This window comes from Oryctolagus cuniculus, chromosome 9 (assembly GCF_051225735.1).
Source record: "Oryctolagus cuniculus isolate XC-2025 breed Fujian yellow rabbit chromosome 9, ASM5122573v1, whole genome shotgun sequence".
Taxonomy (NCBI): Eukaryota; Metazoa; Chordata; class Mammalia; order Lagomorpha; family Leporidae; genus Oryctolagus; species Oryctolagus cuniculus.
The window spans coordinates 101,029,201-101,054,068 of record NC_142875.1 but is presented as its reverse complement, the minus strand read 5'-3'; the positions used below and the strand labels follow the sequence as shown (position 1 = coordinate 101,054,068).

At 39.7% G+C, this 24,868-nt stretch overlaps 2 protein-coding genes across 2 annotated transcripts in view; one reads left to right on the top strand and one right to left on the bottom strand.

The window, feature by feature from the left end:
* LOC149124684 (uncharacterized) overlaps positions 1-24,868 on the bottom strand; it is a 173,619-nt gene that overhangs the window by 38,062 nt on the left and 110,689 nt on the right. The window lies entirely within an intron of this gene.
* The window catches only part of LOC100353095 (alpha-2-macroglobulin), a 66,753-nt gene that overhangs the window by 23,007 nt on the left and 18,878 nt on the right, over positions 1-24,868 (top strand). Inside the window, exons 16-29 of the mRNA XM_089303318.1 lie at positions 4,129-4,266; positions 5,649-5,721; positions 9,872-9,980; positions 13,974-14,202; positions 17,127-17,253; positions 17,511-17,632; positions 18,101-18,152; positions 19,683-19,766; positions 20,040-20,216; positions 20,428-20,515; positions 21,390-21,546; positions 22,239-22,313; positions 22,690-22,870; positions 23,649-23,872. Coding sequence (XP_089159444.1) covers positions 4,129-4,266; positions 5,649-5,721; positions 9,872-9,980; positions 13,974-14,202; positions 17,127-17,253; positions 17,511-17,632; positions 18,101-18,152; positions 19,683-19,766; positions 20,040-20,216; positions 20,428-20,515; positions 21,390-21,546; positions 22,239-22,313; positions 22,690-22,870; positions 23,649-23,872 — 1,836 coding nt within the window. The remainder of the gene's footprint in view (positions 1-4,128; positions 4,267-5,648; positions 5,722-9,871; positions 9,981-13,973; positions 14,203-17,126; positions 17,254-17,510; positions 17,633-18,100; positions 18,153-19,682; positions 19,767-20,039; positions 20,217-20,427; positions 20,516-21,389; positions 21,547-22,238; positions 22,314-22,689; positions 22,871-23,648; positions 23,873-24,868) is intronic.

Sequence of the window (24,868 nt, the reverse complement as noted above, 5' to 3'; positions counted from 1 at the left end):
CTGGGTGGCAGGTGTGCAGGTACTTGGACCATCTTCTGCTGCCTTCCCAGGTGCATTAGCAGGGAGCTGGATCTGAAGCAGAGCAGCCAGCACTCAAACTCGCACTTGGACATGGGATGCTGACCTCACAGGCAATGACTTAATCCACCATGCCACAACACCAGCCCCATCAGTATCTTGTTTAGTTGCTAAGACATGACGTTCTTCCATAAGCTACATCATTTGCAGTTTCTCTATTTCTAATCTCATGTATTATAGCTTGGATTATTAAGATGTAATAATTAAGACATAATTTTGAAGAATTTAAACATCAACTTTTATTTAAGACAGAAAAAATCAATAGTTTTCTACATTTTACTTGTTGAATATTATGATTAGTGGTGCACTAAGAATGTGATTATGGTGGATTTATATTTTGGCAAAAATTTAAAAAACAAAAGGAAAAGCAGGAAGGCAGACTGAGGGAGGGAGGGAGAAGTGAAGAAAATATGGTTATCTTCTTAGACTATGCCTATGAAATCCAAGAAATCTGTCCTCTTTATATTAACATTTTTTAAAAAAATCAATTGTGTTTATATGATGAACATGGGGAGCACATACTTTTATGAAAAATGAAACCTAATGACCCAAATGTCTAATTCTATCTGAATCAGCACTACCAGGAGCTTGAGTAGAATGACCAGACACAGCACAAACATTGACTGTTATAGTGTCCTATCTCAGACAACTTAGGTGGCTCTCAAGTAGTTAAGAGAATTCTCTAAAAAAAGAGAGAGAGAGAGAGAATACTCTACAACATGAAAAATAATCTTCAAGGACCAATGCACAAAAAAATTCTGAACAATAATTTGGTAGAAAAACATCTCATATTTGAGCACATATGGAACAACAGAGAATTGTGGAACATTATTGGATAAAACATTTCAGACTTTACATCCTACAAATAGTGGACTACACTGATCTGGGTTTGTATGGGGCTATATTAGTCCCAAAAGTCCAGGAGGGGTAGAGGGAAGATGATCTGTCTTTAGAGCTACTTCCTGCTGTCATGGGGCGACAAGGTACACTTCGCTGGCATGGGGCAATGTCTCAAGTCGCTGTCTCCTGGGTGGGGAGCTGAGTAAATCCTTGTAGCAGCATTTGGTTGACCACCTGGTTGTTGAAGGCTTTTGTTTGTTCCATTATAACCTGCAGTAAACACTTAGACACTGTAGTATAAAAGACAGGGTGAGAATAGTAACCAATGATGCTAAGAGTAGCATTAACCAGGTAATGAGAGGATTTCATAGAGAGGAAATTGGGGGGGGGGTGTCTCTGGACCCTTGTGGGGACAGTTTGATGGATGTGACTTAAGGCTGATTCCAGCCAAGCCTGGAGAAAAGCCACTTAACTTTGCAGGTAGCGGGGTTTGTCTGTATAGAAATTCTGAACAATCATACAACATTAAGTGGGGGAGAGGACCATTAGTACACACAGGTTTGCAGGCTGGGAGTAGAGCCATTGGTGGTGATGTAGAGGTTATGATTACAAAGGAATGAGACCCAAGTGGGCTGGACTGGGTCTAGAACAAAGAACAGAATCATTATTAGAGGAGCTAAGAAAGGTGCTACCTGAGCTACAATTAAGTTTTCTGATTGAGAGGCAAATATAACCTGACAGAAGGGGCTTGATAATAATCTGGTGGGCTTTAGGCCTTGTAAATTATGAGGCTCAGACTCATCTGTCTCTTCATATAGCCTACATCCTAAGGGAGGTGAGAACCTCCTTGGGGAAGGCACCCTGTTGACTTCCATTACCTAGCTGGCCTGGGAGGACAGCTGGCCAGGGAAAGGCAGGTGGCAACTCCAACAGGAAATTTACAGTTCTGCCTGCAATGTTGCTGACCCTATTTGGCCATCCCCTCAGCTGCGGTGGTCACTTTGGAAGCTGAGCTGAGTGAAGGGCTTTTCAGCTTAGAGCCAATACGATCTGTGGCTCTGACCTGGGCATCCTTTGACTCCAGGGCAGGTCCATTTCCAGTGATCCAACCCTTGGCTGGCAGAGCTGCCAGGGCTCTTCATAAGCTGACTTCTGCTGAAGCCCAGTCTTATCACATTAGAAGCCACTGCAGTGGACTGGCCTGTTAGGTCTCCTTGAGGGCAGATCAGCCATTAATAGGCCTGCCACCCATTGCTTCTGATGCCTAGCTTTCTTTTCCTCCTGGTTTTTGTTAAAGCAGACCAGAGGATGCAAGTCAAGGGGGTGCTCCAGTCCCATCTCTAATCCTAGGTGGCCTAAACTTGAAGTCTGTAGTCACAGGCATGTTCTGTAGCAGTTTTTCTAAGGTAGACAATGCCCATGGGGAAAACTATATTCTCACTTTAAAACTTTCTTTCCCTTTGTTCTGAAAGGGAGGTCTTTCCTGTTCACCTCGCTGATGGCGAAGTAAATCTAGCTAAGAAATTATAATTTAAGCTCTTATTTTGGCTATGCTATTACAGAAAAATGTTAGCCATCTCCTTCATAAGATCTAAAATCAGATTTTGCATCTTGGAGATTCCTTCATAATAGAATTAGTTTCCTACCTTGAAGAGAATAGAGAAATGAGAGAACAAGTTGGGCTTAGAATTGAGAAATGGGGGAGCAAGTCCCAGATCGCTTACTGACAATAGCAATAGCACATGAAAACTTAGCAAACAGTTTCAACCATTAGATAACAACTTAAGAAAACATTTACCAGAAGGTGCAATGCCTTCCATAAATATTAAGAATACATATATTTGGAAGCATCTCTTAAATATTTAACATGGTGTAGCTTGTTTAACCAGTAGACTTAAGCACAAACATATAGAATGTTTTTAGTTTTTTTTTTTTTTTTTTGACAGGCGGAGTGGACAGTGAGAGAGACAGAGAGAAAGGTCTTCCTTTTGCCATTGGTTCACCCTCCAATGGCCACCATGGCCAGCGTGCCATGGCCGGCGCACTGTGCTGATCTGATGGCAGGAGCCAAGTGCTTATCCTGGTCTCCCATGGGCTGCAGGGCCTAAGCACTTGGGCCATCCTCCACTGCATTCCCTGGCTACAGCAGAGAGCTGGCCTGGAAGAGGGGAAACCAGGACAGAATCCGGCGCCCCGACCGGGACTAGAACCTGGTGTGCTGCCGAGCAAGGCAGAGGATTAGCCTAGTGAGCCGTGGCGCTGGCCTTTTAGTTTTTTTCTACCATCAAGTCTAAAACATATGATACAGAGATTCAGGTCATATGAATTAAAATGTATCTTTCATTAATTTTAGCTGTTTAAATTTATGGGCAATCTTAACTATAAGCCAATTAAAAGAAAACTCTTAATAATTTTTCCCATGTAGATCTACAATATGTATACACATATAACATAATAGAACATAGCAGTTTTAATAATAGTTTTTTTTAAAAATCTAACTTCTGTTTGTAAATTACCAATTGATTTTAATTATTTTTTGTTTTTACATGATCTGACATAGATAGATATGTGATTGTTTATGTAACTATTTAGAACAGGAAATTCATTTTCCATTCTACATACAAAGGTAAAAATGGGTAGATATAAGCCCCTTTAATAGTGGCAACATTGCTTTATACCTACTCCAATAATAAACCTAACTGAAATTGTGTGTTCCTTAAGGGTAATATCCATAAAACTAGCTTAGACACCTTTTGTGTAGTGAAATTCTATATATTAACTGTCTGGTGTATTAGAAACATGTTTGATTACATTTATATGTAATGTTATAATATAAAATTTACATGTAATTTTACATTTTTACAAATTTACATGATATTTAATTTTACATTTATTTTACATTTTTATTACATTTACATGTCATATTATAATGTTATAATAATATTAGAAATATTTCCCTCAAACATAAGAATTTGAACATTCTCTTGATGCTTTCTGATACTCTTTAGTATGTGGAACACATTTTTTCTTGAATATCATAAACACTTTTAGGAAAAAGCACTCTTCAAAAGAAAATATCTACAAAAACTTTGTAATAGGTAGTAAACACACTCAAGAAATGATTTGCATTGGCCACATTAGTTCTTTTTTACTGAGTTTATCCAAGAAAGCTGAAGAAAACAATGCCACTTGTTTTCTCATACTTTATAGGTATATAATTTGGCACATCTGAAAGGTATCGTCAGGACAAAAGATGAAGAAGAAAACTGTATCAAACATGTCTCCTCTGACTCATTCCCATACCCAGTTGTAGACAGAGATGAAAAAGATGTCTACAGACTTGTAAAGGTAAAACCCATTATGAGCCATTAGGGTTCTATAAATTATGTAGGATTAATAGAAGATCACATTGGTAAAGAATGTTTTAACATGCTCAGGGCGAGTTCTCATTTTTCTGCTGAGGAAACTGAGGCCTAGTGAGGGTTAGTGTCTTACTCAGCTAACAGATAATCAGAACACAGCCAAGGCCAGGATGAATTTTGGACTATAAATCCTTTTCACACTCAGCATTACAATGCTCAGCTTTGTTGTGCTAAAGAACATGAGTAACAACATTTGAAGAGTCTTCAGAAAATAAAATTCCATTATTCCACTACTTGATTCAGTTTTCTGTTAACTTTTGTTATAGAAAAGTTATATAATAATTTACATAAGTTACATAATAGCATGGATCAGTATTCCAATTTTTTTACAAAAAATTGACTTTTTCCTAAATAGCACTCTGGCCTCAGAATCAGCCCTAAAGGCATTCGGATCTGGCTGAAAAGCCCATGAGAGTATTTCAGGCATGGCAAAAGATCTCTGCGAGTGAGATCTCAGTGGAAAGAACAGGTCTTCAAAGAAGGAGGTACCTTTCTCTGAAGGGAGGAGAGAACCTCCACTTTGACTATGACCTTGTCTAAACAAGATAAGAATTGGAGAACTCAGAGGGCTTCCATAGCCTTGGAAACTCATGACCGGAGCATAGAGAGACTACTGATGCCATAGACAGGAGTGTCAATTGGTAAAGTCAACAACAGGAGTCACTGTGCACTTACTCCTCATGTAGGATCTCTGTCCTTAATGTGCTGTGTATTGAGATTTAATGCTATAACGAGTACTCAAACAATATATTTCACTTTGTGTTTCTATGGGGGTGCAAACTGTTGAAATCTTTACTTAATGTATACTAAACTGATCCTCTGTAAAAATAAAAAAAAAAAAGAAATTATCAACTCCCAACTTGACTCTCACTGGGATTAAACATGACAATAGGTCTGATCTGATTTCATCATCACTTAAAAAAAGTCATCTATTATTTTTCACTTTATGTTTCTGTGTGAGAGCAAACTGTTGAAATCCTTACTTAATGTATACTAAGCTGATCTTCTGTATATTAAGTTAATCGAAAATGAATCTTGATGTGAATGGAAGGGGAGAGGGAGTGGGAAAGGGGAGGGTAGTGGGTGGGAGGGATAGTATGTGGGGGAAGCCATTGTAATCCATAAATCGTACTTTGGAAATTTATATTCATTAAATAAAAGTTAAAAAAAACTTACATGATATTATCCACACTGGGTAAAGAAGTTGATAGAAACATTTAAAATATCAATAAAAAGTGTTCTGATTAACAATACTCAAAAAAAATGTTTAAATATTTATGTTTGATCAAGTAATCATTGTCTTTCCAGGACATGGGCTTAAATGTATTCACTAACTTGAAGATCAAATATCCCAAACTATGTGCTTTCTACACAATGCCAGGTAAAATCGCAAATCAGTTTATGTTTTAAAGTAAAGGAAATAAAGCAAATATGATAACAATTACATGGTAAGGCAGGTATATTGTCTACATGAGGAAGATGGAGTCTACAATTACATGGTATAAATTAATTGCCCAAAGTTATGATGACAGTAAGTAGCAGATCCAGTGGAAACAAATCTTTTGATCTATTGGACACGACATTGCCACCCAGTAAGCAAAATCAAACAAACAAAAAAGACAAAAAGATAAAACATAATAATTACTACAATAGGTGTACAAAGGATACATGAGAAGAGAACGTGGTGGGCTTTTTGCCTGGCAGTTAAGATACCTGCATTCCATGCCACAGCACCAGAGTTTTACATCCAATACTGGCCTCCGACTTCAGATTCCTCTTAATGTGGGCCCTAGGAGGCAGCAATGGTGGCTCAAGTGATTGGATCCCTGCCACCTACATGGGAGACCTTCATTGAGTTCCCTGCTCCCAGCCTCATCCTTGCCCAGCTCCAACATGGCAGGCACTTGGGGACTGGACCTGCAGATGGGAACTCCCTCCCTTACCTGTCTTTCTTGTTCTCTCTCTCTCTCTCAAATTAGAAAAAAATAAAATTAAAATAAAAAATGTTGAAAAGAGAATAATCCTGAGAAGTATGAAAACATTACATAGAGGAAATAGCTCATACGGAATGAAGAGAACTTTCCCAAGTGTACAGAAGGTGCCAGAAGAGGAAAAGGAAACATTTCAAGCAAAGAAAAAGATATTAGAAGAAATTATATAGCTTTAAGTCAAATTATAGTGAAATTTGCAATAATCACATATAGCAATCACATATAAATGAAGTGTACTTTCTCTATCTCCTAATCCTATCCTAAATGTTTCATGTTTAGTCTTGGTTTCAGGCTCCTTAATTGCAGAGCCCAAAGCCAAGCATTTTCCCCTCCGATTCTACCCACCCTTTTCAACATGTCATCTTTCACTAAGCTGTCTTTGTTGGCATAGTAAAAAATCTTTTTAAAAAAGTTTGAAGACTGAGTCAGGAGCCAAAAGTCCTGATGTGCAGCACAGAGCAAGTCAATTTTCTTCTTCAGGCTTAATTTCATTAACACAATGAAAAAATAATTCTTTTATAAGTTCCCTCCTTACATTAGACAATAATATTTTATAAGATATTCATTTCATATATTATACGATGCTATTTTTTTTTTGACAGGCAGAGTGAACAGTGAGAGAGAGACAGAGAGAGAAAGGTCTTCCTTTGCCGTTGGATCACCCTCCAATGGCCGCCGCTGCAGCCGGCGCACCGCGCTGATCCGATGGCAGGAGCCAGGAGCCAGGTGCTTTTCCTGGTCTCCCATGGGGTGCAGGGCCCAAGCACCTGGGCCATCCTGCGCTGCACTCCCTGGCCATAGCAGAGAGCTGGCCTGGAAGAGGGGCAACCGGGACAGAATCTGGCGCCCCAACCGGGACTAGAACCCGGTGTGCCGGCGCCGCATGGTGGAGGATTAGCCTATTGAGCCACGGCGCCGGCTTATACGATGCTATTATAATCTATCCCCAGGATAATGACTATTTAAAGAATTATTTACTATAGTCTTTGATATCTAAAGTGACATCTATAGACAGATCCTAAAGTGCTACTAGCCTGTAAGTTCAGGACATAACCAACCTATTTTCCAAACAGCATTCCTCTTTTTCCAAAATATAATCTTATAACATGCATTCCAACAGTTCCAACAGCAGTTGGTTTTCAACATAGCCTCAAAATAATTAGATCATGAAGATAAATATGTAATTTGATTTATGGATAAAGAATAAGGGAAAAGAAAATAGTAACAGGAGTCTATGTCCCGAAAAGGTTATATTCAATCCAGGAATCTTTCTAGGATGTTCAAGTTTACTAGAATTCCTTTGCTTTACATATCTATGTGTGTATATATATATATATATACACACTAAAATATTTTATATATGTGTAGGTATAAAGACAAATATAATCCAGGCTGGGTTATATACACTTTTTCATCATTGTTTGGAAAGAAATTAAGACATTTTTATAGTTCCCCAAAACCATTAGGGGGCTTAGGGACCATGGCTACCATACCTATGGGATAAATTTTCAGGTTGCCATAGATGCTTAAGCTTGTGAATGGAGGCGTGAAACATCAGAAAACATTGAGGAATTAAAGTCAAACAGAAAGAGACCAAGTAAAGAAATTGCTGGCCATTCCAGAGAAGGATATGGAGAAATGAAACTATATAAATGCAGAAATCTCTGAATGAGAAAGGTATGGGGAAAGAATCATGTAAGGAATCTCCTATTGTATCTGCTCTTCACAAATTATTTCTGAAAATAAGAAAACTCAAGAGTGGAAGTCTTAGATTTTTTATTTTTTATTTATTATTTGAAAGGTAGAGTTACAGAGAGTAAGAGGGAGGGAGGCAGGGAGAGAGAGAGAAAGAAAGGGAGATCTTCCACCTGCTGCTTCACTCCCCATATGGCTACAATGACCAGAGCTGGACGGATCACAAGCCAGGAGCCAGGAGCCAGGAGCCAGGAACTTCCTCTGGGTCTCCCACACAGGTGTAGGAGCCCAAGCACTTGGGCCATCTTCCACTGCCTTCCCAGGCCACAGCAGAGAGCTGTATTAGAAGTGCAGCAGCCGACATTAGAACTGGCACCCACATGGGATGCTGGCGCAGCAGATGGAAGATTACATCCTGGCCCCTCTTAGAATCTTTAACTCTGAATCTTCATCTGTACATATTTTAATAAAGTGCAGAACAGAAGAGCTGTCTTACTAGATTTTCACTGATGACCAGTACAACTCCAATCCAACCTTATAGTTACTCTATGTCATACATTTCTTTTGCCCTACCAAAGAATTGCACTTGATAGGAACTTGATTTTTGTCTTTATTTTGTCCAGCAGTTTGTAATTTTCCCTGTTTTGCTTTTTTTTAAAATTGGGTAGATAAGCTAACACACTTCATTTGGTTCTATGGACTGCAGAAAGAAAAACATTGAAAGAATCTCTATCAGTGATAATACTAACATGCTTCAGCTCTGCTCATTATGTATTCAAACGATTTCACTACAGCAAATACATCCTTGCCTCAAATGCATATTGGATTATTTTTTTTTGACAGGCAGAGTGAACAGTGAGAGAGAGAGACAGAGACAGAGAGAAAGGTCTTCCTTTGCTATTGGTTCACCCTCCAATGGCCGCCGCGGCTGGTGCGCTGCGGCTGGCGCACCGCGCTGATCCGATGGCAGGAGCCAGGAGCCAGGTGCTTATCCTGGTCTCCCATGGGGTGCAGGGCCCAAGCACCTGGGCCATCCTCCACTGCACTCCCTGGCCACAGCAGAGAGCTGGCCTGGAAGAGGGGCAACTGGGACAGAATCCAGCGCCCCGACCGGGACTAGAACCCGGTGTGCCGGCGCCGCTAGGCGGAGGATTAGCCTAGTGAGCTACGGCGCCGGCCTTGCATATTGGATTATTGCTTCTCTCAAAGGCCAAAGTTCTATTGTCTTTTGTTTTTTTCTTTTTTGTTTGTTGGTTTCACAGATTTGTTTTATTTATTTGAAAGGCAAAGTTACAAAGAAGGAGTGAAGTCTTCCTTCTGCTGGTTCACTCCCTAAATGGCTGCAACAACCAGGGCTGAGGCAGGCTAAAGCCAGGAGCCCAAAGCTTCATTCAGGTCTCCTATGTGGGTGGCAGGGGCCCAAGCACTTGGGTCATTCTCTGCTGCTTCCCCAGGCACATTAGCAGGGAGCTGGATTGGAAGTGGAACAGCGGGCTTGAAGGAATGCCCCTATTGAATGTTAGTGATGCAGCTGATGGCTTAACCTGCTGTGCCACAGCACCAGCCCCTTTACTGTCTTTTTGGAAGCCTACCCCAACTGCCCCAACCCAGAAACTATGCACCATTTTTCATTCTGGCTCCACCAACGCAAGGTTCTATTTTCTCCAAGATTGTATACTTTCGAGCCACCCAGAAAATGAGTGGCTCAATATGTTGCTCCAAGTACAGTTTTCCTAAAATTTTAATTTTAGCAGGAAAACTGAATATTTGTCCACATTATATATTCAGATCACATTGCATGGAAATAGTCTCAAACCAGTGTACTTTTTTCTCTCATTGTGATAGTTCTGGCGACTGATACAATACAGAATGAGAGGATGACGCCATTAACACTCCCTAAGACTGCGCGAAGCTATTTTCCTGAAACCTGGATCTGGGAATTGGTAGTGGTAAAGTGAGTAACTTCCATTTGTATGATTTGCTTTGGGTGTGTGTACATGGTTTCATTATTTCAACTATTTTCCTAATAGTTTCTGTCATTTCAAGGCAGAAGAAGGCTGATTTATAAAATTTCACTGGAAGTGTATCAACACACCAATTATAAATCTTTGTATTCCTGATACTACCAGAAAATGCTAGCTTTTTAAAGTTTAACTTAATTTTATTTTATTTTAAACATCATCACTTATATTTAAACAGAAATACAGATCATTAGTAGTGTATGAACTTAGAACATAAAAGATAGTTTTGACTTAAGCCGTTACATAAATGAGGCTCTTTTTAAGTTTCTTCACTAACAATCCCATTTTAACCATTGAACAAATTGTACTTAAATTAACAATAGTAAAAATGTAAAAACTCAAATTTAAACATAAAAATATGCAACAACAACAACAACAAAAACCAGGAAGTATCTTCATTACCAAACAGATTAACAAACTCACAGAGACTCAGATACTTTCTGAAGCATATTGAAACACTTATATGAAAGGTTGCATTCATCTGAGAGGTATTAATACATGTTGAGTGCTGAGACTATTTGTAGCATTTGTACTTTATACAAAACAGCATTAGACTACTATGGTTCACATTTGAAAAATAAAGATTTAAGCCTCATGCTACAACTTGCCAATTTAACATTATAGCTAATGCAGTGACAATTAGTTATTTTATACTACTCTAGATTATCGGGCAACGAAAGTGTCAGTGTATCATTACCTGTATTAAAATACGATCACAACACAACCACAACCATGGCAACTAGGTAAGTTAAGTGCCTTAACATGTCTTCCACTGCTTCCAGAGATCCTTTCCACATCACAGGAGCTAGTTTAATACATACCATTGGATCTTAACCTATCTCTGAATATTCTTTTTAAAACTTTTGAAATTTAACTAATGGAACATCTACAGTCTCAATAAGCTATTTTTTCTTACTCTTCACTAACTAGTTCAGATATAATATGTAATTTTTAAAATTTGTATAAACACCTTATTAAAATGATTAAAGGTGCCTAAAATACCATAAGTGGGTAAAATACTAACCAAAAAAATGACACTAAGAGTATTTTTGAGACTATTTTTTCCTAACTAGAAAGCTATGGGATTCATAATGAACATAGATATAGACACTTTTACTCTACTGTTTTACAACATCAATAATAAAAATAAATACATGAAGCACAAATAAGCAGGATTTCAGGAGAAAAATCTAGTAAACACTTGAATTTTGGATGCCTCAAACACAAAATGGTTCACAGTACTTATAAGCACTATCATTATTTTCATCCCTTAAATAGTTCAAATCTTTATTTTTTTAACTTTTATTTAATGAATATAAATTTCCAAAGTACAACTTGTGAATTACAATGGCTTCCCCCCATAACGTCCCTCCCACCTGCGACCATCCCCTCTTCTGCTCCCTCTCCCCTTCCATTCACATCAAGATTCATTTTCAATTAACTTTATATACAGAAGATCAATTTAGCATATATTAAATAAAGATTTCAACAGTTTGCACCAACACAGAAACACAAAGTGAAAAATACTGTTTGAGTACTAGTTATAGCATTAACTTACAATGTACAACACTTTTACGACAGAGATCATACATGAGGAGTAAGTGCACAGTGACTCCTGTTGTTGACTTAACAAATTGACACTCTTGTTTATGGTGTCAGTATCACCCTAGGCTCTTGTCATGAGTTGCCATAGCTATGGAAGCCTTTTGAGTTCACTGACTCTGATCTTATTTAGACAAGGCCATGGTCAAAGTGGAAGTTCTCTCCTCCCTTCAGAGAAAGGTACCTCCTTCTTTGATGACCTGTTCTTTCCACTGGGATCTCACTTGCAGAGATCTTTCATTTAGGTGTTTGTCTTGGCTTTCCATGCCTAAAATACTCTCATGGGCTCTTCAGCCAGATCTGAATGCCTTAAGGGCTGATTCTGAGGCCAGAGTGCTGTTTAGGACATCTGCCATTCTATGGGTCTGCTGTGTATCTAACTTCCCATGTTGGATCATTCTCTCCCTTTTTTATTCTAACAGTTAGTATTTGGAGACACTAGACTTGTTTATGTGATCCCTTTGACTCTTAGTCCTATCATTATGATCAATTGTGAACTGAAATTGATCACTTGGACTAGTGAGATGGCATTGGTACATTGGTACATGCCACCTTGATGGGATTGAATTGGAATCCCCTGGCACGTTTCTAACTCTACCATCTGGGGCAAATCCAATTGAGCATGTCCCAAATTATGCATCTCCTCCCTCTTTAAAAATCTCAGTTTCATGGAAAAAATGTTCATTCATGTCATGTATGGATTTATTTAATTCTTGGATTTGCTTCTGATTACTTCTAAGTAATCCTACAATTTTTTGAATTCCCTTTCTGGCATTTCTTCAGTCTCTTCATTTTCACATTCTAGTATTGAAGTGTTGTGTTCCTTTGGAGGCATCATGTTGTCTTCCTTGTTCTTGTTTCTTGGGTTGCTGCATTTACCTTTGGTATTTGTGGAAATACTTGTAGGGACTTTTTTCCCTGTCACGGCTTTTATCATTGGACTATGCCTCTGTGGATTAGTGCAGTGTCTGCTCTTTCAGTGAATACCATGAGGTGTGTGCCGGGTGTGGCCAGAGAGCTCTGTCAGTGCTTCAGGTTGAGGGGAGTGTCCAAGGTGACACACAAATTGGACATGGTAAATCTCTTCTTATTTTTCTTTTTTTTTTTTAATCAAAGGGGAGGATTAATCTGTTCTGTTGGCATAGTCTCATGCTCATCTCCTCTCCTCCAAGGAAATCAATGCCTGGTCACTAGCCCCAGTGGGTATAATATTCATTCACACTGCCACAAGAACAACACAAAGGATCTATGCAGTCCTCAGTTTGAGCACACATTCTGCAACAATGACCCTCAGCAGGGAATCAGGGAGTTTGGAGCACATGGAGACTCCCACTGTGACTGCCCAAAGACCCAGCCACACCCTGCACCCTCACATGCAGCCACAGTGTTTTCACAGTCATGGGCACCCAGACCCTGTCAATTCTCCCAACCAGGCTCAGGCATCTCACTCTGCTATTTGCTGGGCACATGGACATGAGTTGGTGCAGCTGTTACATGTCCAAAATGACACCCACCCTCTCTCAGCTAGTTACAAGATGCCAGTGCTGGGTGGTCAGGGAGAGAGAAACATGCCCCCCTTTATTCCTTATAGGTTGGCAGGTACACTGTCCCCCACAGGGCTCCAAGCCATACTCATGCCAGGCTCTTCCAGCAGCTTTATCACAAGTGGCTTGGGCTGCTGTAGTCTGGGCTCACCGCACTCTCTAAAGCTGGTACTGAGGTTCTTGGCTGCTGGAGTCCTGAGTTATGTGTGTCCATACCCTCCACATAGGTCCACAGTGTCTCTCTAATTTGCATGGAGTTTCCTCTACCGTCTTCTCACTAACCCTTCCTGAGATTGGGCTTTCTTCACCATTTTTTTTAACTATCTTCCCTAGACTAGAACAGTAAGCTCCCTACTATTCTGCCATCTTGGTGTGTTCTCTAGCTTTCTAAATTTAATAATATTCAGGAACAGTGTGTTGAAAAATAAATTTAAAGCAACTCTACATGGATTAAACCATTTTATACAATTATAATCCATGAATTTCTCAGATTGCATTTTAGAAATGGAAGTACCAATGACAAGTTCAAATCCATATTCAGATTTCAAACAATAGTATAGACTTTTAGGTGATGTGGATGATGTGACCATAGTAGGGGAAACAGAACTGTTTAAATGCCTTTTATTTTTCCATCATGGGCCCTTACTAAACTGTGCATTTTCTTTAATTCTTTTGAAAGGACTCAGAAGTATGGTATTAGAACACACTCATCAATTACTGTCTCAAAAATAACCAATATACTTACTTCCTTTCTGTTCATCACATTGTCATCCTCCCCAGCTCATCAGGAATGGCTGAAGTAGAAGCTACAGTTCCTGATACCATCACTGAGTGGAAAGCAGAGGCCCTGTGCCTGTCCAATGACACTGGGCTTGGTCTGTCTCCCATTGCTTCTCTCCGAGCCTTCAAGCCCTTCTTTGTGGAGCTCACATTACCGTACTCTGTGATCCGTGGAGAAGCCTTCACACTCAAGGCCACTGTATTAAACTATCTCCCCAAATGCATACGGGTAAGGACTCCCAAATCAAGTATGGATTAAAGGGAAAAAAGGAAATTTGATTTGATTGTGGTTTTTAGCCCTTATTTATACTCCTGTGGAATTGTGGTCTTTCTACTTTAAAAAAAAACATTTATTTAAGGTATATGAATTTCATTCATTCCATATATACAGATTTAGGAACAGTGATTCTTCCCACCCTACCCTCCCTCCCACCCATGCTCTCACTCTTCTTCTTCCTTCATCTACTATTCCCACTCTTAATTTTACAAAGATCTATTTTCAGTTTACTTTATACTCATGTGACAGCAAATTATTTTTCAGCTGTCTGCTGTGCACAGACTTAGTTACTTTTAGTTCGATCAGCAAGAAATACTCTGCAAGCCTTGTAGTATAAAGAAACAAGTAGTTTATTTAAGTAGCAAATTTTAAGAAGCAGGGGAGAGAGAGTGAGAGAAAGAACAGGGAGAGGGGAAGACCCTAAGAGTAGGGGACTCAACCCGGGAATTTACCACTAGGCAATCTTTACACAGCACCAGAAAAGGATCCATACTGAGAATCAAACATCATCAGTAATCATCACGGGCACGTTCAACGTTCAGCATGACTGCATGTTCCCCTGGGATGGAACAGCAGCAGCAGAGGCTTGCTCTGGCTCCCTCTTAAAGCCCCCAAGGACAAAGGTGGCTCATTGCCAAAATTTTAAGCAAGCAGTACGTCCCATCTGGGATCTTGGCCAGAGAATTGAGACATGAAGCATGCCCATCTGTTTATCAGAAACATTCCTTTATCCTCCTTCCTGGGAACTGGCCAGACTCCCAAGGAGCAGGAGAAGGTCATCCAGCAGACAAGTTACTTGTTTACCAGAGCCAAACCTAGATACAAGCCTCTTTATCCTAAAAATGTATCTTTACAACTCATAAGATTAACCCTACACTAAGAGTTCAACAACTACTATGAAGGAAAAAAATATTGTTCTTTAACAATAGAGACAAGGACTGTAAACAATTATGGAATCTCAAAATGTGAATTTCACTCCAATACATTATATTTTAGGTACTCTATTAGTTAACACAAATCAGGGAAAACATGATATTTGTCTTTTTGGGACTACCAATAAACTAAATATAATGACTTCCAGTTGCATACATTTTGTTGCAAAAAACAGGATTTCTTTTTTTTTAACATTGGTAGTGTTCTATAATGTATATATGACATGATTTCTTTATCCAGTCATCAGTTGTTGGAAATATGGGTTGATTCCATATCTTAGTTATTGTGAATTGAACTGCAATGAATATGGGTGTACAGATAACTCTTTCATAAGCTGATTTCATTTCCCTTGGGTAAATTTCCAGGAGTGGGATTGCTATTTTCAGCTTCCTGAGAAATCTTGTTACTATCTTCCACAATGGCTGCACCAGTTTACACTCTTAATAGCATCCCATTTGTCAACTTTGGCTTTGATTATCTGTGCTACTGGGGTCTTTCCCAAGATGTCTTTGTCTATACCAATCTCTTGCAGAGTTTCCCGAATGTTTTCTAGTAATTTGTTTTATTTGGTCATAGATTTAGGTCCTTGATCCATTTTGAGTGGATTTTTGTGTAAGGTTCGATCCCATTACTGGGATATCCTGTCTTGCTCTAAATTTCCATGATATTTCCATTGTATCTTTTTTCTAATGTCCATCACATTTAGCCATATTTATTCATTAGTTTTAAAGATTTATTTATTTATTTGAAAAGCAGAGTTACAAAGAGAGAGAAAGAGAGAGAGAGAGAGGTCTTCCATCTTCCAGTTCTCTCCCCAAATGGCCACATGGCATGAGCTGAGCTGCTCCGAAGCCAGGAGCCAGGAACTTCTTCCAGGTCTCTGACATAGGTGTAGTGGCCCAAGCACTTGGACCACCTTCCACTGCTTTCCCAAGCCATATCAGAGACCTAAATCAGAAGTGGAGCAACCAGGACTTGAACTGGCTCTCATATGGGTTTCCAGCAGTGCGGCGGCAGCTTTACACTCCATGCCAGAGGGCTGGCCCCACATTTAGCCATATTTTACACAACTTCTCGGCATCTTATGTGTCTGGTGAACAAAACACCTTGTCAGGAGCCAGTAATAGCCCCAAAGTATCTGTGACCATAAAAACTGTAATGTATGTCTCCAACCAAATGAGTGAGTACAGGTTAAAAAAAAATGAGGGAGGGGCTGGCACTGTGGCACAGTGGGTTAATGCCCTGGTCTGAAGCACCAGCATCCCATATGGGCACCAGTTCTACTCCCAGTTCCTCCTCTTCTGATCCAGCTCTCTGCTATGGCCTGGGAAAGCAGTGGAGGATGGCTCAAGTCCTTGGGCCCCTGCACCTGCATGGGAGACCCAGAAAAAGTTCCTGGCTCCTGGGTTCGGATGGGCACAGCTCCGGCTGTTGCGGCCATCTGGGGAATGAACCAGTGGATGGAAGACCCCTCTCTCTGTCTCTACCTCTCTCTGTAACTCTGTCCTTCAAATAAATAAAATAAATCTTTTTAACAAAATGAGAGAAAGAACTCCAATTAGACTGTAGCCACAGAGTAAACAAGGAGATTTCTCATGAGTCTAAGCCAGTGGGGAAATTTCCTCAGGATAGCATACCATTGTTGCTTTCTCTCCCCTTCCTTTCTTGTGCCAAAATCAACATGTAAATAAATATATTTACCTATATATGTAAATAGAAATGTTTGTATATTATATAATATCCATACAACATTTTCATGTGAATACTTTTAGCTTATGTGTCATTTTCAACAAAATGTTTTGTAAAAAAAAAAAAAAACTGCTCATCTCTTTTGAACACCCAGGTTCACTTCAGGCTTCCTCACTTGCCCCATCCTGTACATAAATGTGTTGCCCTTTGGAAGTTACATCTCTTTTATCTCTCTTCCCCATGTGGGACTACAGGTGAGTGTGCAACTGAAAGCTTCTCCTGACTTCGCGGCTATCCCAGTGCAGAAAGAACAAGATTCTTACTGCCTCTGTGCAAATGAGAGGGAAACCCTGTCCTGGTTGGTAACTCCTACATCTCTAGGTGAGTGAAGGTGCTCTGAGACTCTCTGTACTCAAAGATGATGAAAACATGAAGGCTCCTTCAATGAGGTTCTCCTGTTTGGGCCACAAAAGCAGAAGACTGATCAATGCTGCTTTGTCCATGTATATGTCAGATTAAATAAGGAACAAGCTCATGAATTTCTCACAGAACTTGGCACCCCCTGTAGATCTTGGAGACTGAAAGAATGCCAAGTCCGTGGCACATCCAAGCTCATGTCTGCAGGCCATTTGTTTCAGGGAATGTGAATTTCTCCGTGAGTGCAGAAGCAATACAGTCCCCAGACCTCTGTGGTAATGAGATGGCTACAGTTCCTGAAACTGGGAAGTCAGACACAGTTGTCAAACTCCTGTTAGTTGAGGTGAGTAAGCCCGACTTGTCCTACTGAGACCAGAAAATGGAGCAATGTTGACTGTCTATAATTTCAAGTAAAATAGAATTGTAGGAATAATACTTTAACTTTGTGTATTTCACATGTGACAAGTTCATGTCTTAAATTACTAATTTTGTTTTGTTTTTCCATTTGCCTTTTAGCTATTTTCCATTAACTAAAAGTTACATTAGATATATTCTGTATCAGTTGCTTTTCCTTATTTCTATCACTTTTTCTCTAATTATCCTTCCTCATTCCCTTCCCTATTAACTAGGCTCATCTACATTTCTCAAACTTTTAGGCATTCACTGATGTAATGGAAATTAGAAATTGTCTAACTCAAGCCATTCACTTTACAAATTAAGAAAGCTATGGATTTGCTCTCAAAATTCCCATTATGTTTATTTACTGAGATGCTCAGTCCCTTCTGATCTCTTTTTCTTCTTTCCACCCAAGCCTGAAGGAATCAAGATGGAACATACTTTCAACTCCTTACTCTGGGTATCAGGTAAGAGTGATTCATGACAGCAATATGAAGACCAGAACATTTCAAGTTACAAACGTATTTGTTTTCACATTAATTACACTAATTGGATTTTTTTTTTGCAATATTCTTATGATGAAACCAGGACACTGTATCTCTTTCTCTTGTAAAATAAATAAAGTCACTGAGTCTTATAGGACATCAAGGTCCTTAACTATATTTATATCACAATCAATAGTACAACCAGGATTCAACCTGGAACATCTCAGTTCCTTGTTTCTAGCTCTTTTCTCAAGTGTATAAAAATCCCTTCACCCAGCACAAATAAGGGCCTAAGAAATGGCTTCAGGAAATGCTAAGAAGTGGTCAGAATGAAAATATACCTAAACTAATGAGAAAAGTATACAGAATGTTTGGTGAAGGGACATATATTTCTAATTTTATAACAATTATGTCCTTATAATCAAAGATATTTCACGCATTAAACCCACTAAATCATGAAAATACAGTTAGCATAATATTTTCTCTCATTTTTGTGGTATTACTTGCTCTTTCACTACTGTATGCATAATCCCAAACTAACCATTTCAAAAGAAGCTTTAGGAGTTTATCATAAAAGATGAATATAAATTTAACAAAGGCTGAGATTTCTATCTACTCTTGTTCATGACTGTGTTCCCAGTACCAAGAACAGCAACTGGCACAAAGCAGTTGCTCAATACATATTTGTTGAAAGAATGGATCATTTGAATAAAAGTGTTTTATGCATGGACTAAATCTATTATAATAAGAAAGTTAACAAAGCAGAGATAAGATGAAGTAATGATTTCAACAAAGCTGGTGAACCTGCGTCACATTTACACGTCATACATTTGAGAAAGTTATTTTACAATTACTGAAAATCATAAAAGGCTTTTGTGTGATAGGTAGAAAGTATGAAGGAACTGCTGGAGAATAATGTTTGTCTCTGAATACACAAGAGAAGAATAACAAGGCATACCCTTACCATTCCTCAATTCTGATTTTCCTGATAATCATGAATACAAACTCATGTACCTATCAACCTCCTCCACTCCTAACACATACACACCCATGTCAAGAACGTCCAAGAAAATGATTCCTGAGTAGTTACTAAAATCTACTGATATCACAGCCACACAGAGAAAACCCCTGAAAAATGCTAAGTACCCACCATTGATTTACTTGCTTACTTCCTCTGATGTGTTAAGTATACATTTGTACATAGCTAAAATTTGAGGCAAAGAAATACAATCTCTGTATCAGTCCACATTACATTTAAGGAGACTTCAAAAACCCTCAGAAAACTTAGAGTCTTCTTTGGTGCAGTTGCTGTACTATTCAATGTAATCAGTTAATAAAAAAAGAGGCATAGGTTAGCAAACCCCTCAGTACCAAGAGATCTAAATTTGGAGTATTAAGGAGGCATGAATTCCAAGTTTAATATTCACTGCTAAAACCACTCTCCTTAGGACTTTTCAGAAATACCAACATCAAAGATAATCTTTTATAAATCTGATTTGTTTGTTTACCAAGATGCTGGGGTATCAGAAAAATTGGCCCTGAAGCTTCCACCAGGAGTAGTGAAAGAATCAGCCAGAGCCTCTGTCTCTGTTTTGGGTGAGTCATTCAGTCCCCAGAGGATTTGAGACAGCCACTGCCACCACCACTCCTATTGTATTTTTCCAAATATAATTTTTCACAGTACTTCAATTTTTCGACTTCTTGCTCATATCTCTAACTTTTCCTCACTCTACTTGGTTTCCAGTACACCTGATCTTCCTCTCAAATTCTAGTTCCTTCAAATCTGCTGTCTTTTAGAAATGACTCTAAATATTGATTCATGATTCTGTTCATTTATGATTGTTTTGACTTCTCCTCTTTCGCTCTCAGGTGACATATTAGGCTCTCCTATAAAAAACACACACAATCTCCTCCAGATGCCCTATGGCTGTGGTGAACAGAACATTGCCCTTTTTGCTCCTAATATCTATGTACTGAAATATCTGAATGAAACCCAGCAACTGACTCCAGAGCTCAAGTCCAAGGCCATAAACTTTCTCAATGCTGGTGAGTAAGGAGCAGACACTTCACTTTCTGATTGTAAATATTCCTTCCACAAGTAGGCTTCACATTCAATGGGCTCTTGGAGGGCCCTGCATTGAAGAGAGGCCAGGGCACATGGGTGGCTTTTCTGGCATTAGTCCAAACATAGGAGGATCCCATCTTTCTCTGATATATCACTGATATTTCATGAACCATCTGAAACTTTCCATCTCAGGTTATCAGAAACAGCTGAACTACAAACACAAAGATGGCTCCTACAGCACCTTTGGAGACAAAAATGGCAGAGATCAAGGCAACACTTGGTAATGAAAGGGTACTATCGGCCAGACCTGTACAACTCTTGCTCCTCATGGCAACTCTATGAATTAGACAGTATGGGCCTCTTTTTACAGAGGTAGAAAATTGTGCCTAGTGCCATCTCGAGGTTGCATGAATAAGTGGCAGAGCTGAGACTTATCTCAGGGTTTATCTGCTTTAATTTCAAAATATATTTTTCACTGAATACATAAGCTATTCATTGTTATGTATCTCTAATACTCATTACAAGTTTTTTTTTAAATGGCCACACATAAGGTATTTTTACACATCCAGAAATGCTAGAAACTGAGACTGGAAAAGCCTTTCTTCCTAGTACCTCCTCGCATTAAATAATACTATTCTTCTGAGGTAAAATACATAGGCAAGTAAGAGACAATACATGTAAAGGAGGCTGGTAGAAGGGACAGGAAGGAAGGCAGGGGAAAGGGCTTATATTCTGTTTTTAGTTAGTGTTTCCTGGCCAAATAAAAATTTCCACAAGGTTAGCCTATATAGCAGGAACTTTAGAATAGAAGGGTTTTCTCATCTACAGTAGAAAATCAATAGAAGGGATAAAACCTAGCATGAGAGTGTAAGTCAACCAAATGAACAAGTAAGGCCAAGTCTAAGCACCTAAAACAAACTGGAAGTAAATCAGGAAGCGCTTGAAACAAGTTGGCAATGGATTATTGGCAGGCAGAGCCCAGAGAAAGAGAATAGTGTCTTGGGGTAGCAAACAGATACTGCCCAGCTCCACACATTCAGATCATCTCATACTGACTCACTAGTGTTGTGGGGTGCCTTGCAATGAAGCTTGGGCATGTGAAGGTGCTGCATGACAACAAATAACTCCAACAATCACTTTTCTCTCTCCACCAGGCTCACAGCCTTTGTGCTCAAGAGTTTTGCCCAAGCACAACCCTTTGCCTTCATTGACAAAGCACACATTACCCAAGCCCTCACTTGGCTTTCTCAGAAGCAAAAGGACAATGGCTGTTTCAGGAGTTCTGGGAATCTCTTCAACAATGCCATGAAGGTGATTTCTGTTTTCTAAAAGATTTATTTATTTACTGAAAAGGCAGAGTTGCAGAGAGTGTGGTGGTGGGGAAAGACAGAGGGAGAAAGAGAGATCTTCCATTCTCTGGTTTACTCCCCAAATGGCTACAATGTCCAAGGCTGAACCAGGCCAAAGCTAGCAGCCTGGAACTCCATTTGAGTCTCCCACATGGATGGCAGGGGCCCAAGCACGTGGACCATTTACTGCTGCTTCCCCAGACACACTAGCAGGGAGGTGGATCAGAAGTAGAGCAGCTACAGTAGAAACGCTGCTCATATAGAATGCCAACATCACAGGTGGCAGCTTAACCTGCTGCACCACAAAACCAGCCCCCAAGCAGGTGATTTATTTTCTAAACTAGTCATAAACCTGCTGAATCCCTAATCCATGGCAATTTCTTGAAGGATGAAAGCATCTAAGGAGAAGTGGCAAGGGAATTCTTAAAGGAAAGGACTGGAAACTATAGGAGATCAATAGGGTAGAGAGATAAACCTGCATACCACTGAGGAGAAAGAAATGGGACCTAGGTGGGAAGTGTACTTTGTACAGTGAATATATGGATGAGAATAAATTCCAAAGACTCATAGAAGATTGGCCATCAGAAGAGAAGAAACCTTTGAAGGGTTTCTGAAAGTGGAATTTATCTCCCTTTCCCTCTCTTACATTTACAGGGTGGAGTAGATGATGAAGTGACCCTCTCTGCCTATATCACCACTGCCCTTCTGGAAATTCCTCTCCCAGTCACTGTGGGTATCACATATTTCTCCAGTTTTCTAACTGCTATGGAATCTACTGAATTAGGGTTATAATACCACTCCTCTCCAAGCCAAGTGACAACTTTTCCTTTTGCATGTCATTATGCATCTGCCTAATTCCACCAAGAAGAAACTACTTGTTCAATAAAATCCAGGATTAAGTGCCAAAACTAATCAGAAACATATGGCCCCTGGTCGCACAATTATCAGTTACATTTAATGGGATCCTAATGGGGGGGGGTGATTTCTAAAAAGATTGCTGGTGAATGGATGGAGGAAGAGAAAGAAAGTAGTTTTCAAAAGCGCTGTTACCTCCTACCCTAGAGTCTTTAACATAGCTGAAGGTACCCCTGTTCTCCCTTCACAGGACCCTGTGGTTCGCAATGCCCTGTTTTGCCTAGAGTCAGCCTGGAACACAGCACAGGAAAAGACCAATGGCAGCCACGTCTACACCAAGGCACTGTTGGCCTATGCTTTTGCCCTGGCAGGTAACCAGGGCCGAAGGAATGAAGTACTCAAGTCACTTGATGAGGAAGCTATAAAAGAAGGTGAGAGCATATTTTAAATCATTTTTGCCCCACCTACTTCCACTCAAGGGAAAAGGGGAAGATTTTTGAATTCTGAAAAGAATCTTCTTTTGTCCTATACCCCTTTGAAATGCTGAGATTCACATGCAGAATCACCCATTAGGAGATTAACACTCCCTAAATCCCCATGCCTTCTCTGGAATATTTTGTTATACAGAGGACAATATCAATAAAAGTAATAATACAGGAGACTTCAGGGCTGTCAATCTCCCCTTACAAAGACAAGTGTAGTTCATATGTATGCTGTTCTTTATGATATATGAATACATGTCTGGATTGCTTGAGCTACTAAGGCTGTAGACAATAAGTGGTCACCTATAATAGTAGTTTTCATGTTTTACAAGTTCTATTATGACTCCCTAAAATAAATTGGTAGGTTTTATATTTCATTTCAAATAGAAATATTGACCTAATAAATTTAGGGTGGAGGTGAGGGAGTCAAAGAGGGAATCATATTAGCTGGTTTTTTCCTTACTAATCCTACAAAAACAATATTTGAAAATAGTTTACTTCATGTCTTATAAATTTCTGTCCTCAAAGGTTTGATCAACCACACTTGATCTTATCAAGTTTACAATTTATTCTGGATTAAAAAATTTAGAGATATTTTGATTGATGTAAAAAAAAAAAAAACCCTTACTTCAGCTTTTGTTATTTCTTTCTAAATAAAAGCATAGGCTTTTAGAGTCATACATGAAATATTAATGATTTTCATTCTTGCTTTATTCTTATCATTAAGATGATTCAATTCACTGGGAGCGACCTCAGAAACCCAAGTCACCAGAGGGCCATTTCTTCCACCCCCAGGCTCCCTCTGCTGAGGTGGAGATGATGTCCTATGTGCTCCTTGCTCACCTCACTGCCTGGCCTGCCCCAGCCTCAGAGGACCTGACTACTGCAAAGCTCATTGTGAAGTGGATCACAAAGCAGCAGAACGCCCACGGCGGCTTCTCCTCCACCCAGGTCTGTGGTTCCACAACATTCTAATTCTGTAGAGTCAGGGTGCAGTTGGGAGGAATGAACAAAATAAATGAGTAATAATAAGAGAAGGGGTAAGAGTCCGGTGCCATGGCTCAATAGGCTAATCCTCAGCCTTGCGGCGCCGGCACACCAGGTTCTAGTCCTGGTCGGGGAGCTGGATTCTGTCCCGGTTGCCCCTCTTCCAGGCCAGCTCTCTGCTGTGGCCCGGGAAGGCAGTGGAGGATGGCCCAAGGGCTTGGGCCCTACAACCCATGGGAGACCAGGAGAAGCACCTGGCTCCTGCCTTCGGATCAGCGCGGTGTGCCGGCCACAGCGTGCCAGCCATGACGGCCATTGAAGGGTGAACCAATGGCAAATGGAAGACCTTTCTCTCTGTGTCTCTCTCTCACTGTCCATTCTGCCTGTCAAAAAAAAAAAAAAAGGAAAAAAAGAAAAAATAAGAGAAGGGGTAAGAAAGAAAAGGACATGAAAGGCTATTGAGTATTTTGAGTCTGTCAGAAACAAGGAAAAGAACCTAAAACACTTCAGTAACTCACCCCAATCCCTATTCTAGCCCACTGGAGTACTCTCACACCTTACTTATTGGAGCAGGGTTGTCCCCTCAGACCTTTTTATGTGGTAACCAAACCTTGGATTGTGACCAATGACAAAAAATCAAAAAAGTCTGGAATGTCTATAATACTAAAGGGATCCCTTAAACTGAACCAGAGGGATGAGTTGTCTAAGAAATGATGTATGAACATTTATTGCTTTATGTTCCCGGTGCTCCAGTCTACACCTTCTTTCCCTCTCTGCTAAAAGTCTCTCCTTATTTATTCACAGGTCCCCTTTTAAGTTTTCTCCAAATAATAGAAACTCATGCTTCCACTCTTCATCTCCCACCATCAGGGGTCAATCAGGATTATTAACCATTGACTGTATCATCCAGCCACATGTATGTAACCTTAGAAAATATTACTTCTAAAACTCTAACGGAAT